At 34.8% G+C, this 18,354-nt stretch overlaps 1 protein-coding gene across 2 annotated transcripts in view; it reads right to left on the bottom strand.

The window, feature by feature from the left end:
• HMGCLL1 (3-hydroxy-3-methylglutaryl-CoA lyase like 1) overlaps positions 1-18,354 on the bottom strand; it is a 78,550-nt gene that overhangs the window by 44,913 nt on the left and 15,283 nt on the right. For both annotated transcript variants that reach the window (XM_086876112.1, XM_023922473.2), the window contains exons 2-5: positions 11,890-11,967; positions 10,798-10,905; positions 7,277-7,372; positions 5,911-6,059 (exon numbers count right to left, since the gene is read on the bottom strand). In XM_086876112.1, the coding sequence (XP_086732238.1) occupies positions 5,911-6,059; positions 7,277-7,372; positions 10,798-10,905; positions 11,890-11,967 (431 nt within the window). The remainder of the gene's footprint in view (positions 1-5,910; positions 6,060-7,276; positions 7,373-10,797; positions 10,906-11,889; positions 11,968-18,354) is intronic.

Raw genomic sequence — 18,354 nt, forward strand, 5'->3', positions numbered from 1 at the left:
ATGCATGTAATAAAAAAACTCCCAAAAAAACCCAAAGCCCCAAAGAAAAACCAACATAACCCTACCCCTTTATGATGCTAATAAATGGTCTAACTTCTAAGACCATATGCAACATTTCAATTCTTCATAAACATTTGAACTGATTTAGTAAACATTTAGAAAATTGTGGACTGCACTACAGATTTTAAATGTGACAGCTGACAACATAAATTTTCTGGATGATGATGGAGTCAATGTTAGTGCAGCTGTAGTAACAGTAAAAAGTGAAAACAAAGTTTAGTTTCAACTATTTGAGTGCATTTTTCATAAGATTCAAGGATTGCCAATGATTTATGCTCACTACATAAATTGTAAATTGCCAGAAAAAATAGGAAATACAATTTGAACCCCTTAAAATTATTTTTGGAAGTATTTTTCAACTGCTCAAATATGGAGTTAGGGCAAGGCATAAAATTATCCATTTCCTGCAAATAAATAACGCTTTAAACAATAATAATGCTTCATAAAGGAAACAATCTGGTTATTGAAATGAACACAAATCCAGTTTATGCATATTATTATTTTTATTACTTTAGTAATTCTAGCAAAATATTTAGCCCACAAAATTCATATTATAATTTAAAATGTGTGGTCCTGGGAGCTTGCTTGAGGAAGGGCTGCAGGTTTTGGCTATAGTTCTTTAAATTAGCCAATGTCTAAATGGGTGATTAAAAACTAAATCCACAGAGTAAAAATCTTTCTCTGTACAGTCAACAGCTTCATTTTGTGACACCTTGCACCACAAAGCCTATTAATACATTTCTTCAATTTCTTGTAATTTACACAAGTTACAAGGTCCTAATCCTTTGCTTATGCAGAGGTAGAGCGGGATTAATTTGTTCTTTCTCCTGATATCAGAGATAGTCATCCACAGCCTAGCCTTGGACAGGCCACCTATAGAATGACCAACACTGGATGGACCAAACTCCTTTGCAGCCAAAAGGATGGATCATCCAGAGAGTATTTCATCTTATCCTATGGCAGGTACTTTTAAAAAGCACATGCAGTAAACCACAGCAAGAAGGTTGCCTAATTCTCTCTAGTAACTACTAGAAAATTTAGGATGACAAGCTCAGGCTTGTGTGGTCATGATCATTTTACAACAATAGTGAAAAAAACAATTTTTCAATAAATAATAGCCACACAAGAAAAAAACCTGAAACTAATCCTCAGCTGAGTAACAATCAGTCAAACCATGAGCACCCATTCAAATACTGAATATCAAAAAAAAACTTACCACAAACCCTTGACTGCATCAGCTTCTAAAAAATATTGCATGGAATCAGGATACCAGAATGCCATTTAGTGTATCTTGTCACTAAAAGCATCTTCTGCAGCAGCAGCTAAATAGGGGATCATATATCACAGACTTTAATAGCTAATTCTTTTTGATTGTTTTATTTCCAGGAAAAAGTCACCCAGATTGCACCAAATACTTCTATAAAATCTCAGTTTAAGTTTTACTTTCTAAGTATCTTTTCATTTTTTTCTCTTTGAGGAAGAGAAACACTTCTCTGAGTGTTTAATCTCATTAAATACAATGGAAAACTCCAGAAGTCCTTCAAATGAACTACAATATTTGGGAGCTAATTAAGTATTTTCTCTCGAGTACTAATGAATTCCTTATAATAGTGCAGACTTTTCTACCAGAGAAAATCATAGTTTAGTTTTCCAGGATCAAGTCTGAAATGTCAGACTGCTTCTATAACCTCCCCGCCACAAGCATCTGAAATGTTGTAAACAGATTTACTTCCTGGATTTGGCATTCAAAACTGATGCTTCTTCTTTACTGTTATTTTTTCATTTCTTAACTAATTAGAAGTTTTAAGTCCAACTTCTAGACCTTTATTCTACTGCTGGGAGATCAAGTATTAAAAAAGAATAATGTGAATTTTGAATCCTCTCCATATTGAGGCTTCTGCTATTTTTTTTCTGGTCTTCAGAATTCTACTCAAGAAAATACACCAGAGATTTAAAGAAAGTAGTGAAATATATGGACACTAAAAAATCCCTTTTGGTTATTATTTCTGAGCAATCATTCTGTCTCAATGCTTCCCACAGACTCCTGTAACTCTGCAACTCATGAGGACTGCACCTGAATGAGTACGAACAGGGAGGGACATGAGTCAAAATATCACAATATTTTGTAATTATTCTCTTTAAAACATATTTGTCTAGAGTCTGATCCATGTACTATTTTATTTCTCATTAATTACTATTTTGACTCCTCGAAATCTTCCTGGTCTGGATTTTTTAAAAGTGTACTTAAAATCCAAATTTATGGGGTTAACCAATTCTCTTTTATCTTCTAACTTATTATAGTGTTCAAAACCTTCTTTCCAATATTTTCATATACTGAAATCGAGGTTCAGTGGATACCAAGAATTATTGCCTCAGAAAGGGTTTTTTCTTATGAAATAAGGCTCCAAATACTGCAATTTAGATTCTCAGCAGGTTTTTAGCAGATTGGCTACTTTATTATTGAGTTGTATTACATCACCCTTGGAAAAATACCAGCAGTTCTCTCTTAAACATTTCAATTTGTTAAAGTGTAACATTCTTTCATCACCTTACCTCTTGTGCCTCAATCTCTATTTTTTACGGGATAAATTAATTCTCAAACGAATATAATGTGATGAAGATACTCGTAACATTCATATAAATGTAGCTTCAATATACATATCCTCTCTATTTGGATCCTTTACTTCATTAGAATCCCAAAAATTGAATTATTATGTTAATGGCTATTTAATTCTGAATGATTCACTTTTCCTAGCCCTGTAAGCCTAAGGAAGAAAGCTATAGCTGGAGTGCACTTAACATAATTTCCATTCACAGATCTGAATCTGCTCACTTTGTAGCTTATCTGATATTAAGAAGTGTTCTGTAACATACAGTGCTTGGCATGACAGACTCAATAAAGTTTTCCAGTATGTACTGTATGAAGTTTATCTTATGTTTGCATATTGCACTGAAATTAGAGATATCTGTACTGGATACACAAAATAAGTGCTTTCAAAATATAATCTGATTGTATTTTCCCTGAGTTCAATTATCTCTTTTCTCTTCATCTCTATAGCGTTTTGTTTGCATCATCACCTGGTTCTTGATATTCTTCCCTTTTATCTCTTTGTTTTGTTTCCATTCTTTATATTTTTTTTCTGTTCTTCTATGTTTTTTTGGGTTTTTTTGTTTTTTTTTTTTCTCTGTGAAGAAAAATAAAAGCCACATGGTTTGTCAGATAGTAGACAATAAATGTTTGGGAATGTTGTAGAATCCTGTCATGGAAACAGTTACTTTCATCACATCAGCATATCAGTGCCACAATAATTGCTTCTGGTATGTTACAAATGCAGTAGACGTAATCTGTCGGGGGGAAAAGCACCAAGCTGCCACTTTTTTAAACATGTGAAATATAGTGCACAGAAGACAAGTTAATATTTTAAGCAGAAAGCCAATCTACAGTAACCCACAGGGGCTTCTTCATCACCTACAATTTACATCTTATGGACAAGTTGAAAAGTCCCCTTTTTTGACATCCTCTATAATAATCCAAAAACTTTGACAATACATAGGCTTTGAGAATTTCCTGGATGGTTGGTTGCCTACATTGTGCCATTTAGTTGAATTTTATTAGTTAAATGCAAGAATATGAAATAGAAAATATCTCCTGACATGCCTAGACATCTGAAAAAAACAGAAAACAGAAGTTTAGTGTAAAAATGTTTGCAAGTGGATAAGGTTTGTTGCTATACACTTGCTGTTTTGCCTGAATTGACTGCCTACTCCTTTAGCCACACCTGTCTGAGACCTAAAGTTCAGACATCCCTGAGCTTAATCCTCCTGGAGAACTCAAATTGCTAGTTATGTTCTCAGATCAGAATTTAGTTTCAGAAAAAATGTGATAAACAGCAGTGGTAGAGAGATTTTAAGTAACAGGCCTCTTATACGAGAAGTTGCTCAGAGAGGCAAATCATGACTTTACTGGAAGATTAGCAACTGGAAAAAGTATTTAAACGCTCTTTACTGTAACTGTTACTATTTCTTTATACAGCAAATGTCCTTACTTCTCTATTTGGTGATTTTCCTCCTGAAATAACACCCAAGCTAAAGAAAAACAACCCAAGCATTTATGAGTAATCCTTGGTTAGCTCTTGTGTGTGTGAAAATCATGGAAGCACAGTATGGTTTGGGTTGAAAGGGACCTTAAAGATCATCTAGTTTCAACACCTCTGAAATGGGCAGGAACACCTCCATCCAATAGATCAGGTTGCTCAGAGCTCCACCTCCAGGGATGGAGCATCCACAACTTCTCTGGGAAACCTGTGCCAGTGCCTCATCACCCTCACAGTAAAGAATGTCTTCTTAGTGTTTAATTGAAACCTACTCTTTGATCTTGAAGCTTTTCCTTCTTGTCCTATCATTACAGTTCCTGGCGAAGAGTCCCCCTCTGGCTTCCCTGTAGATCTCTTCAGATACTGGAAAGTTGCTATGAGGTCTCCACAAAACCTCTTCTCCAGGCTGAACAGAGTCAGCTTTCTCAGCCTGACTTTGAACCATGCTTCAGTACCTTGGCTGGACTTGCTCCAACAGTTCCATCTTGTCCTTCTTGTGCCAGGGGAACAGAACGCTATGCAGCACTCTAGGTGGCATCTCATCAGAGCAGAGTGGAGGGTCAGAATCTCCTCCCTCACCCTGCTGGCCATGCTGTTTTTGATACAGCCCAGGACACAACTGGTTTTCAGGGCTGTGAGCACACACTGCTAGGCTCAGGTTTTTTGCCAATCATCATCCACAAATCCTCGGGTTGGACAAGATGGTCTCCAGAGTCTTCTCTCAACCTAAACCATGCTGCTGTTCTGTGATCCTCTGGGGCAGAGGTATAACCAGAAATCAGACTTCCTGTTCTTAAGGCAAATGCCCAAACAACCACACACTGCTGTGGAAAAAAAGCATGCAGTAGCATTACCTCATCACTATTTCTGGAAAAAAGAGAGAAACCAGTATTTATTTGCAGACTGATTTTAAAGTACTTAGTCTCTGAGGTATCTACCTCTACCTATTTTCAAGTCCAGATATTTTCTGAGCATGATGTAATTTAAACTACTAGCAATCCTAGTAGATTAGGATTAAGTAGATTCTAATCCTAGTAGATTAGATTAGATTCTCTGCTGAATTTCCCCTTGAATCTATATGAGCCCTTCTACATCACAAGGACCTTCACAAATAATCACAAGGACCTTCACAATTACCCTGAGGTAAGTAGTTCTTACCTGTGATGCAAAAGAAAATGGAAATGAAAATCGATACTGTTCAAGGGTGAGTACCATTCAGGATAATTTTAAGTTAAAAAATAGATGCTGGAAAATTCTAGTTTCATGAACTAGAGACTCAAAAAATTCAATGTCTGGGTTTTCAAAATAATTTATATATAGAAAAAGTTTTTTCTTTGGAGTAAATTTGTTTTCTCACTTTTATACCTTGATGCTGCAATGTAGTGATATATTATGAATTCTACAATAAAATAAAAATTTGTAGGGCATTTTATTAAGGTACCAGAGTTACGAATTCTCAACAGAACAAAAGAAATTTTATTGTCATCTGTGATAGTAAAAATTAATTAGAATAATGAACTTTCATAAACACAGCCTTCATTTTTCAGCTTCCACAGCAAAAGAGTCACCATCAGTAGCTAAAAATGCAAAAATAACTAAGTATATTCAATCTTAAAAATAAAAAACACAGAAAAGATGATTATTACAATTCATCTAAATTGTAAAAATTTGGTGATAAACTTTTCTACTGGTACCAAACAGCCCCTGTAACAATGACTCCAGTCACTCTGTATTACTTCAGAATCTGTATATTTACCCACGCACTGGAATATTCATATTCCTTGCAGATTTAGTGACTTCTTCAAACCTTTCCATGCTTTCTTCAATTGAACAATTAATATTCATTTTGCTAAAAGATTCAGACGCTGCACCAAATACTGAGACTTCTGTAGCTCCTGCTGCAATCTAAAAAATACATTTAAAGAAAACAGAATCATAAAACTATATTAAAGTATTAGATTAGGCATTTAATTCTGTATAGCGTTCTAAAATTTTAAAATACATTAAGCATATCATGTATATCTAAAATCTAACTTTAATTCCAATTTTTTTTTAAGCTAGAGCATACAGATAGATTGAATAAAATTTTGTGATCACTCACTATGGCATATTTTCTGCCTCTTCTTAGCAATTAGTTAAACGTGTTTAAATGATGAATGATAAAGGTAATAATATGTAAGAAATCACATGAATCACCTATACAAACAACAATGATTGATATCTACATTCATCTTTTCAGAAAAGGAAAAGATCATACAACAACTCGCACACTGTCTGCTCCTCCTGAATACCAGGAAGTCATTCTTGGGAAAGCTCTCTGTGTGCATGTGCCTAGAGCAGCAACAATAACCAACAGGGATTTCCTTGTTAGAGCCAACTCTAGGATCAAGGGCTCCATTGGTCTTGGTGTCACAGTCAATAAGGATAATATGGAAAATGTGTACATGAGAGTCTGCTGAGAGAAGTCTCAGAGCAAACACCAGTCTAGAAAATGTGTAAATGTGGTGACTTCACTGAACAGGCAATTAGCCTGAACTTGTATTCAGTACCTCAGTAAATCAACTAACATGAGGCAAACTAGAAGGCTGAAAGCCAGCTGATAGGAGAAGAAAACATTTAAGCTTAGGAGAATAGTTAACTAACTAACTCCCACTCTCCAGCCAGAATAACACTCTTGTTCAATGAAAAAGTATGAAGTTTTTGCATTTATTTTCTGCAGGGTAATGTCTAAAATTCAGCAACAGAGACAATTCAGAGACAAATATTCTTTCAGAGGGAAAAAAACATCAGCAAGGAAGAATGCAGGAATAATCTACAACTATTGTTTCATTGTTTTCCCTTCATTATATCACTAAATACAGGATAGAGATAAAGCACAATTAATTAAACTCATACAGGCTTCCACAGAGGCAAAGTTGTAGCACTATAATCTGTCTGCAATACTTAAGTCAGCTATGCACAGGTTTCTGTTTTATCAGATATCTCATTACAGGAACTGAATTTTTCAGTGAAAAAAAACTACAGCTTATTTCTAACATTAAAAAGCTAGTTTCTGGTACTGAACAGAAAGTGTCTGCAACATAAAAGAGGTAAATGTGGACAACTCTTATGAAGGCACTTACAGCAGAATGAAAACCTTGAAGATTAGGTGTAAGAACAGGATACTGTACTCCAGGATGCCGCTCAATACCACTCATTACTTCTTTGTGATCTGCCATCTAAAATAATTTATTGATCAACAGTTATTTTCTGATTTTACATAGCTAAATAGAAATTTACTTAGACTGTGGTTGTGCCTTCATTACTTGTATAGTTCATACAAAAAGTCTAACAATAAAGGGGTTAAACTGACTTTATACAAATACTCTTTTTTCTTTTCTTAATTTCTGACTTATTTGTCTTGTGATCTTTTTAGATCTATATGATTACAGAACTGGGGCTAAGACTTCTACAGTGTTCCTTTGTGTGTATTTGTAAAAATATAATGTGCATCACAAATGGACAGACATGATCATGCTGTTCATAAAGTGTTACAGCAACCTGTATTTTGCTTCACTGGACTTAATAGGTGAAATTAACAGAATAGCTGAGATTTAAAAATCATAGAAATCTTGAAAACTTCAGCACTGATAAATGCTACTTCACAATATTAAGCGTAACTGAACTTGAATTACTGAATACTGTAATCAGAACATTTGAAGACTAAACATGTCTACTCTTAAGAATAAAGCAAAATCCAGTTGTCCACATAGTGCAATGATTTAATATATTCAGAAGTTTCTTTCTAAACAAGAAAATACTTCTTTATTATAGCAAAAATCAGAGTACTTGTTTTCCTTAGTCTCCCCTCACAAAATAAAATGTGCCTTTTTAAGATACTCTTACATTTTTCTCATACATTCAAGATTAAATATACTCCCTGTACTAATGAAGAAGATGAATTAAACACTCATTTAATAAAAGGCAGATTCTTTAGATAAACAGATTTTCTTAAAAGAAGTGCGTTAAAAGCAAATTTTTTCTATGGTGTGCATACCTGAAAACAATACAATTAATAAAACATATCCCTCTTATTTAATATTTTAAAGATTCTGAGTTTTAAAAAAAGAATAGTGCATTTTAAATGCTTTTTAAATGAGTTCTCATAGAAGCAATCTCTCAAGCAAACACTATTATGTTGGATTTCTGTTTCTTTTCCACACTGGTGAAAAGTATTTTGAGAAGTACCATGTGAAAATATACATGAACTACAGAGTTTTTATTACTCCTTACATTCAGCAGATACCTTATTGATAGCTACAATTCCAGTATAGTACCACAATTCTAAATACATGATATTAAATTATAAAACATTATTAACTAAGAATACTACTTATAACCTGGAATCTTCCTGTCACCGGCTTCCTTCTATGAAAATGAATGGATTAAAAATATCAGAAAAATCCATGTATTCATCTTCAAATATAAACCCAACATGTATCTATAAGGAAGTGGATACATGGTGCAAGAAGTGTTTTAAAGCCAGACACAACTTGTTTCTTATCCAGAAATAAGTGATAGCACAAAACTTTTTGTATTTGCTCTTATGTGAATTAAATTGGTCTGATAACATCACAAAAATCTCTGTTAGTATTTTAGGAACAATTTTTTATTCCTCAATTCAATATAAGTAGTAGCTACATTTCTCAGGGCAAAAAAGAATGTCTGAATCCAAATGATTAATTGAATGGCAAATGCTGGAATTAAATTCACTCTCCACAATTATAGCCTGTCTTAAAATATACTGGAAAACCAAAATGATACTTTTTCAACCAGTATAAACCTGCCAGATCCAACTCCAGTTGAATCTGGAGTATTGAATCTGTCCCATTGTTATTTTTCCTGTAAGTAAAATCCCAACTTTGCACATATTGCATGTTATAAGATTTTAAATTGTAGTAATACATTTCTTTTCCCAATTTCTTAAAAAATAAGCTTCCTAATAGTAGATATTTATACTTTTTAGCTGTTTATGTTATAGGTGTGGGATCCTGTTTTATATGGCACCTAGCTACTGCGAAACTTTTTCTTTTAGATTTTTCAGTAAAAAAAAAATCTTTGCCAAAAACAACAGTGGATGGGAAACCATAAAATACCATTTTAAATACGAAAATGGCATAAAATACTAAAAACAGAAATAAGTGAATGAGTGATCTAAAGCCTCATAGTAAATTCTATTCCCATGACCTATGAAAAAAAGAAAGTGCAAAGAAAAAGTCAAGAGTGTACTCTCTGTCAAAGCAACACAATCTTATCTTTTAAATAAAAGTAATAAGAAAACCTAATAAATAAATAAATAATAAAAAACCACTAATTAAGCTATTAAAACAAAGTATTCAGACCTGGATTTAAGACAAGAAGGGATTGCTCATTTTCTTCTAAACTAACAAACCTGTGCTAAATTTGGTCCTCGTAAAGGCTCACAGGAGAAGGAAATAATTAAGAAAGGAAGAAATACACCTTTGCTTCAGACTTGTTCTTCTAACATTTAAAACACTACATTATTCTCTGTTGCAGTAACTGGCAAAGTGTGATGGCACTTAGAAAAACTTGACCTTTTCCAGCTTAGCAGACAAGATATCATTGCCCCTGCACTGATGCCAAAGAAATTCTGCATTGTCACTCTTCTGTGGGTCTTCCCTATTATCTTTCTTCTAGACTCTTCCCTGGTGACCCTGAGAGCACTTAAATAAAGCAAAGGAGTCCCTCAGAGTGTTGTACAATTTGCTTTGCTAACTCATGAAGAAGCATGGCTGTACTATGCTTTTCTCAGAGAAAAGCCTAGAATACAGTCCAGGCCCAGGATCTATTCTCAGATTAAAATGTAAAAACTTTATCTGCATTTTGTCAGATGTGCAACATGCAATAGACATTGTTAAAATGGAAGTATTTTCTCAAATTAATTAACGTCTTGTTTTAATTTTTAAATAACTTATATGCTCCTTGTCCAATATAAAGTATTCAAATTCTCCTGTACAAACAAGTGTGCAGTTTCTTGAAGAATAGTTTAAATTACATATACAAGTATTTACTTATTTCCTTATTTGCAGAAAATAATTAATTTGCAATTAATACAAACAGGTGCTAAATATTAAACTTCAGGACTAAGCCTGAATTTGCAGTGTTAAATCTCAAATGGAAACATGGCAATCTAATGCCAATGCAGTTCTGCTGCCAATTCAAGAAAGGCTAGGTTTCTGCTGCATTCTAGCAAATGTAAAAATTAATTCTAGAAAAATAATAAGCAAATTACTACAATCTTATAAAAAATTAAGTGTAGTTGCTGCTAGAGCTCTAGAACTCCAAAATAAGTAATGTGCCTTACTACTACATATACAGAAGTCCCAAATTTAGATCTTCCAAACACATTTCCAAATGCGGAAAACTATATTTCATTTAAAGTAAAAGAAAATAACGTATACTAATTTTCTTTTTTACATCAATGACAACTAGTTTTAGAAGAGTAGCAAAGAAGTAGGAGCAACGTTAAATTATGTTAATGTTGTGCCACCATCCCAAATCTCTATTTTCAAATTAATGTTACATAAATAAATGGAATGTCACTTAAACTGAAATAGTTCTGAATGAAGCTGATTTTACATACCTGAGGCACCCATTTGGATGAAACAAAACTGGTCACTTCTATTGCAGGCAGGCCTGTTTTGGAAAGCTGGTTGATGAACTCAATTTTTGTATCAGTTGGGACTATCATCTGTAGACATGAAGATATACTTTAACGAAGTATTTCATGCATAAGAAACTTTTGTAAGACAAATGTTTCCTGTACATAATCAATACTTTTTTAAAAATAATGAACTAGACTTACACATTTTACCATAATTACCGCTTCCTGAAAGAAGGAAGTATAAGGAAGGTACAAGGAAGGTACTAGGCAGTATACAATGATCTTACTCCATTTTCTGTCCATCACAAAAGGAAGCACTTCTGTGTAACTGGTTATAGACCTGTCCTCGTTATTTCTTATTAACTAAACACCAAACTAGCAAGAACTGACAAAGAAAATACTAACAGTGTGACCAGCAAAAAATGGGAGGAAAAAAGTTGCACAGCTGAGGCAGTGTAAGTCTTACTCTGCTAATACCACTAGTATCTCTGATATCAGTAACGATATATGTGATCTTATCCTCCCATTTGTGGAAATAGATGACTGCTTCTACACATTTACCCCATAATCTCTTTCAATCTTCTTCCATGCTTCCCTACCAAGCAATTTCCCTTCCCCTCCCTTCAGGCAAATAATGCTATCAAAAGAGCAATAATTTTTTCCCGTGTCTCTCCAGCAAGAAGCATGACAAAACCTATTTCACTATTCCTTCTACATTAACACTTGAAGCAGAAACACAAGTTACAAAGATAGCCAGTGTTTCAAAGTGTTTACCAATTATGTCACAACATAATGTTACTGACTGACAAGACAAATTACAGTAAAAAGAAATGTTGAGTAACAGAAAGGCTAGATAGCCAAGTATAGAAAGAAATTATATGATCTAAAAGCTGGGTAAATAGGAATACACTTTCATTCTAATATAAAGGAAAGTTATCAATATGAAAATAGATATATTTAACATTACAAAATGAAAGAAACATAATTAGCAGGATGGACATGTTCTACACAATGAAAATAATGCTAACATCCAAGTCAAAGCACACACAAAAATAAAAAGAGAAAAGTTACCTTTTCATTTTGTAAACCATCCCTCGGCCCAACTTCTACAATCTTTATGTACTCAGGCAGACCAGATGCTTGAGGTTCCTGAAATAAAAATCAATACTGAAATAAAAACCCATTAAGGTCACCAAGATCAAAAGGTACAGCTTGTACTTGTCCTTTTATATGATTTAGGGTATAAAGTTATATTATCAACATTAAGTTTGCTCAGTGCATTTAAAAATCTGTGAGAGTATGTTCCACACCTTGACCTAAGGAATAAAAGTTAAAAACAGGAGTTAGTGAATGTTCCATTGCTCCTTTTTGGTCACAAAAGTTTATTAAAAATGTATATAAAACCTTAAATGAACAGAGAGAAATATTTCCATTTCAAAAATCTTTCCAATGAACAATCCAGTCCTCCAAACTTATAACTGAATGTTCTCAATTTAACTAAACAGGTACTTCTCTGTAAATGTTTGCAAGACTTGGCTATAAATCTGAAAAGAACATAGCAGTCAAGAAATGTTAAAGAGATTATTAATGAAAAATTAAAGTTATTTATCTGACTGAAAATGAAGGTTTTAAAAAAGGATTTAAAGGAGAACAAGGAAAGCCTCTAGTAGAAAAGAAGAATTTTTCAGGTGTAAGAGCAGCTATGGAAAGGCAGGAGGCCGACAGAGACAAGAGGGAAGGAAGGCAGCAGTAAGGTCAAAGGGCTAAGGAGAGTATGGGGAACTGGAGGGGGAGGAAGGAGAAATTAGAACAGGAAAGCAGGTGAAGGGAAATGAAACTTCCTTTTTTATTATTTAGCTGCTCTGTGATTGAATCAAGTTGACAGGTGTGGCAGTTAATGTAAACTGGACCTATAAATCCTGAAACAGTTCAGAGCAGTTGGCTGGATTAAACCCCAAAAGCTGTGTGCCCTTAAAAACACACCCCATGGCTAATTTGGGGCATGCTGCCCATGCTCAGGAGTGGACAGGAGAGACACAGGCAGCCCTGCCAGAAGCTCTGGAAATTTGCTGTTTTCTGTATCGCACTGAAGACAGAAGCCAAACCAGTTCTCCATTCCAGTGTTGAAAGCCTGAGCTGGGATTAGCATGAGCTACCTGCAGGACAGCTGCTCCACTGAACCCACCACCTCTCCAGGGATTTTAACACCACTGGAAGGGTGACACTCAGCTCAGGGAGACAGCTTCTGGCCGTGGGAGTAACAGCTCCTCCAGACTGGAGACGCTCCGTAAATACAGCCACTAATCTCACAACATCCACAGCCAAAGGAAAACCCCATATTTTACTCCTCTCTGACTAGTATCATCAGGGTTGTTCTAACCACACAGCAGCTAATTTCTCCTCACTAATGGAAAATGAACATGCCTATGAGCACCCTTGGTTTCTCCCTGCATTCTTGGTGCCTGTGGGCAGTTCTCTGTAGGACTTGCCAAAATACAATAAATATATTTCAGACCATTTACTGTGTATTTATCTGAGCCCGGTAAAAAGAATGGGAAACAGCTGTATAGCATCTATTTGATCACATGGAACATCTGGTAAGTTGAAACTCTGTCAGGCCCTGCTAAGCCCACACTCACTGACAGTATAAACCTACTTAAATGTGAAGGTAAAACCTTCACATCTGCTGCATATTGTTCCTCTTAAGTTATTTTCACAAATATGGCACTGCTTCAGCACTAAGGGCATAAATCTGGGTTATTTCATGATTATCAGATCCTTCTTGTTGCAAGACAAATGCCACAGCTGTGCTATGAGTGAAGCTGTGACTGGAAAATAAAAAGAGAGCTAAGATAGATTATGTGAACCAAAACATAATTTAGAGCATGGAAAATGCCCATAAACTTTGAGAAAAAAAGTGTTCATTTTCTAGACCAAATCTTGTAAATCCTGTTTAGTGCCTACTGTGGCAAAATTTTGTGGGAGTGAAGAGCTGTGCTTGTCTTTTCCGAACAGTTCACACAGACACATCAGGTGATGTCTGCAGCCCTTGGAGTTCATAGGGGTCAAAAGTTTGGAGGGTATATTGCAGAAAGGCATTCAAGTATTGGTTTTATTTTCTGTTTGTGATATTAGATAATCAATCTCTCTGGAACCATAGTCTCAGCCCCTGATTTTCTCTATAGCCTTCCTATTCACTAGTCAGTCTCAACTTCAGTTCACTGTTCACCAAGTGAGAACAACACTGAGAACCACATAGGGAATGATTCCCACATACTGGAAACTCAAGGCAATATTATAGACAAATTTGTATACTCTTCAAGCTGATGAACTCATAACAGCTTAGAGTAAACTTCTTGCCTCTGAGTCCAGAAGAGTCTTGTTTTGCATTGTATTTAATCTAATTTTATTTATGGTACCTTGATTGCTCCTATCTTCAATGTTATTCAGTTTCTCCTGTGTGGCATCCAATGTTGTACTGAAAATGTCTCCTGTCCTTCTGTTATCAGCAGATATTACCACCTCAATACTTTCTTGTGAAAACTTTTGGACTAACATCATTACCTTATTTTAGTACAAACATATATTATCTCAAAAAAAATAGATTAGAAGAAAGATATTTTAAAAACATCATGGAGGAACTCTACCAGCAATGTCTTTCCAGTCTAATAAATCTGCTTTCAATATTATCTCCTATTTCCTCCTCCGCCAGTTTCTTTTTCATCTCACAAATTCTGTTCTGATCATCCTTCTCACCAGCATAAGTAATAATTTCTCTTGTGCTTCATTCCTAAAGCTCAGATAAGAAGCAAGTCAAAGACAGGCAGAATACTTAGGTTCAAATCCCAGTGTACTGTTTATATATTTTACAGTCCATTGCTGCTGGATAGAACTCAGAAAAAAATTGGAGACTATAAGAGTATGTGTACCATCTTCTGCTAAAGTGACTAGCATTTTTCTATGATGTAGCCCAATTTGAATCCAAGGAGTAAAGGAATCTCACCTGTCCTGTGAATAATCTGTAACTCTTGGGACATTGTTCCAAGAGAGAAAGAAATATGTACTTGACAAAGCTGTTGGGAAGAAAGAGGAGACTCCACGTTCTAGGAAGTTTTCTGGTCATAGTTGCACACTTGCAGAGTATCTGGACATTACTTAAATAACATCTGAAGAAATCACCTGAGTCAAGAGTCACATTCTGTGCCAGGCTCAATGCCATCTGCACTCACTAGTCAAGCTCCAAATGTACAGAACACACTGAAGTCTGTAAGAACTTAGGCAGAGTTTAAACACTTAGCTGTTTACTACCTGGATGGCATCAGACCATTGAATTAAAAGACTCATTTCCCCAAACTCTAACTGGAGCATTTCAAATGTACAGCACACCCTTGGGTAAAAGGGATGATTTTCTGAACCAACGAGACCAACTTAGAGAATTTCAACTCCTTCAAGTATGGTATTAAATGCCACACAGATAATAATTAGAAAATAGAAACAGAAAAATGAAAACAAATTTCTACATTTTCAATGAATGAGAAATTGTGAACTTTGCAGAAATACACAAGTACCAATTTTAGTACCACTAAACATGCCAGGTATACAATTTTGTTTCAGAAAAAATATTTACTAACTTGAACTATATGAACTGTTTTTATGTAACAATATATGAAAAGTAGTAATGGCAAATACTTAGGGGTGACTGCTTATTGAATAATACAGGGTCTCTGTTAAAAAAGTATCATGTTTTAAATATCGAAAAGGAAATAGCTGACATAAAAGACTAAGAGCCTGGAAAATTTTTTTTTCCATGTATCAAGTCTTGCCAAGGGAGCACAAAAAAGCATATAAAACCACAAAAAAAAAAAAAAAAAAAAAACCCTGCCTCCCTCAAAACAGAATGCAGCCAAAGAGTATTTTTAAAAGAAATAGAAAAAGGAAAACCAAACCATTTAGCTTGAGATATTGAATGCCAAATTTCTGCATGGAAACATTTTCTCCCAACTATAAATAGCTGCAAATTTAGGTTCATTATAGAAAACCCTAGTAACTTTTAATTAAAGCAGTAAAATCTCCCTAATGTAACAATAAATGTAAACAAATTAAATAAACACACCTTTTAAGCTCTATCACTATTTCATTACTTCTACTAAAGGTGCTGAGATTCCTTCAGCTTTCTGATTTTTATTCCATGAAGGTCATTCATAAGGACAGACACAGCAATGGCAAATATTCCCTAGAGCTTCTCAAAAGTAACTGAAAAACATAAAAGAGAAGGATCTGGAGGTTCAAGTCTTTTCAATCCTTCTAACCAAGCAAGATAAAGCTCTGCTTTCCTTTTCCACAAGGTGGTGTTCTGGCACAGAGGACAACTGAACAAAGGTAGGTCCATCTTGTACAAAGAAGAACAACTCAGGAAAACAGTTTTCAACAAGAATCAGCAGAGAGGTGGCATCAAACTCCATAATGCATATCTGCAGTGACATGGAAAAATACCCAAAAAAAAACAGGAGAAGGCTCCATGATAAATAATATGATTGCTGGAAGGAGAACAAAGAAAACTGGTCAATCTTCTGAACACATAGATGTCTCTAAACTTTACAAGACCTAGAGGAAATAAACGGGAAGAAATTAAAATCCTTGTTGACATAGTTCACACTACTAGAAGGCAGATATATAACATATTCATTTCCATCTTAACTAGATAAAAAATGGAGAAGATTCAAAAAACAGTGGGATGCACCTGAGGAATATCCCTCAGTAAAGATAAACTGAGCATTCTAGAACTGCTGCTGTATGCTGCTGACATGACAACTGGGTGAAGAATAGCCAAGAATGGACCTTGACTAGCAAAAACTCTCAACCCCTGATAACCTTTCTTCAAATCAAGTTTTCTTATTGATATCACTTTATATGCATGACCTGGATGTTAACACAGACATACCCCAAAAATTCCATTGACATACCAGATGTGTTTCAATAACAGCAATACATAAGATAACACTTAGGACCCTCCATATTGTTTCTGATACTAAGTAAAAAAAATGAAATGGCAAAACTGATCCTGGGCTATAAACTAGATGTCATAGATAAAACAGTAGCCTGGCACTTAATGAGTAGAAATACTGGGACTTCTTACTTCAAAAAATAATTCAGTCAACAGAGACATGTCCAAAATATAAAAAGCAAGTAAATAATCACAGAATAAAATTAGTTAAGAGCAGAGATAACTTATCTGAAATAAACCAAATAATTGTTGAGGTCAGAAGGCCTGTTTGAGCTCATGAAAGAGTAGCGATTTACACATATCAAGAGATTGTCTGAATCGACAGAGAATTCACTGTAGGGATTGCTATGGTAAAGTACTGGTCCTAAGATTCTTGCTGTCATTTATGTTAATTATTAAAATCCAATATAATCTGATAATACACTACTTCTTATTGTTGCAGAGTTGTTTACTGTAAAAGTCTTCCATACGAAAATGTAAGAAATATGATTTTAAACAGAAAGAAATTTAACTGAACTACAAGAATTATGCTTATGCTGTTGGAGTGGCCAGTTGTTTGCTCTAATCCTGCTGACAAAGAGGACTTTAATGGTAAAGGCAAAGGTGATAGTGTACAAATAATATTAACTAATAAACAAATAAAGAAAAAAAACCTATTACTTTTATTTAGAAAATAGAAATTAAGACTTGGAAAAAAAATCTGACAAGTATTCTGATGAGCTGGCAAATCAAAAGGTAACAAATTACATTAATAATGAATGCCCAAAAGACTGAAGAAAAATGTTGCCGTATTACGAATACTATTCTTATACACAACTACAACATTCAAGTCACACTCAGCTGCACTACTCATGAACACAGCTACAAGTTTTAAAAAGCAATAGAATAGGTCTTCTAAAGCTGCAGCAGACAAGGTATTCAGATCAAGATTAAGAAACCACACCTCACTGCTGTTGTCTACATATATCTACCTGGAGTCATTCTGGATGACTTCAAGCATTCTGGCCTCCAAGTACTGCTCAGAAAGGGAAGGGTCCCACTTTGTGCATTTAATGCAGGTCTCATTTCAAATCTATCAAGATGTCTTTAAACTGGCAGGCACTTGAAATGGCACTAGAACATCTGTTTGGCAACTAACTGAGCCTCTAAATGGTCCCCCCGTGCACGTTTATGAAGGCATAACAGATGTCTAAATTGCCATTTCCACTGAAGAAGCTCCAAGATGGCTGATGGAGATAAAAAGTAAGTCAGGTCATCCTAAGGTTCACACCTAGTGGCTGATGATCTCAATTGCCAGGTTTGTTTAACTGCTAGGAGACTGAATGACACTCCTGAAGGGCACAAGTGTCTTGTGCGTTTTTCAATCCATAGAATATCACTACACCAGAAAGACGTCTCATGTATTGTTTCAAAAGGCATTTAGGCACCTATGTTTAGGCAATTGAGTCCTGTCCCATGACTGCAATGGCTATCACAGGAACTTCAGATAGAACTGTAGATACCTACTTATGTCTTAATTCAGGTGCTGTAAT

The sequence above is a fragment of the Cyanistes caeruleus genome, chromosome 2, assembly GCF_971803275.1.
Source record: "Cyanistes caeruleus chromosome 2, bCyaCae1.hap1.1, whole genome shotgun sequence".
NCBI classification, from domain to species: Eukaryota; Metazoa; Chordata; class Aves; order Passeriformes; family Paridae; genus Cyanistes; species Cyanistes caeruleus.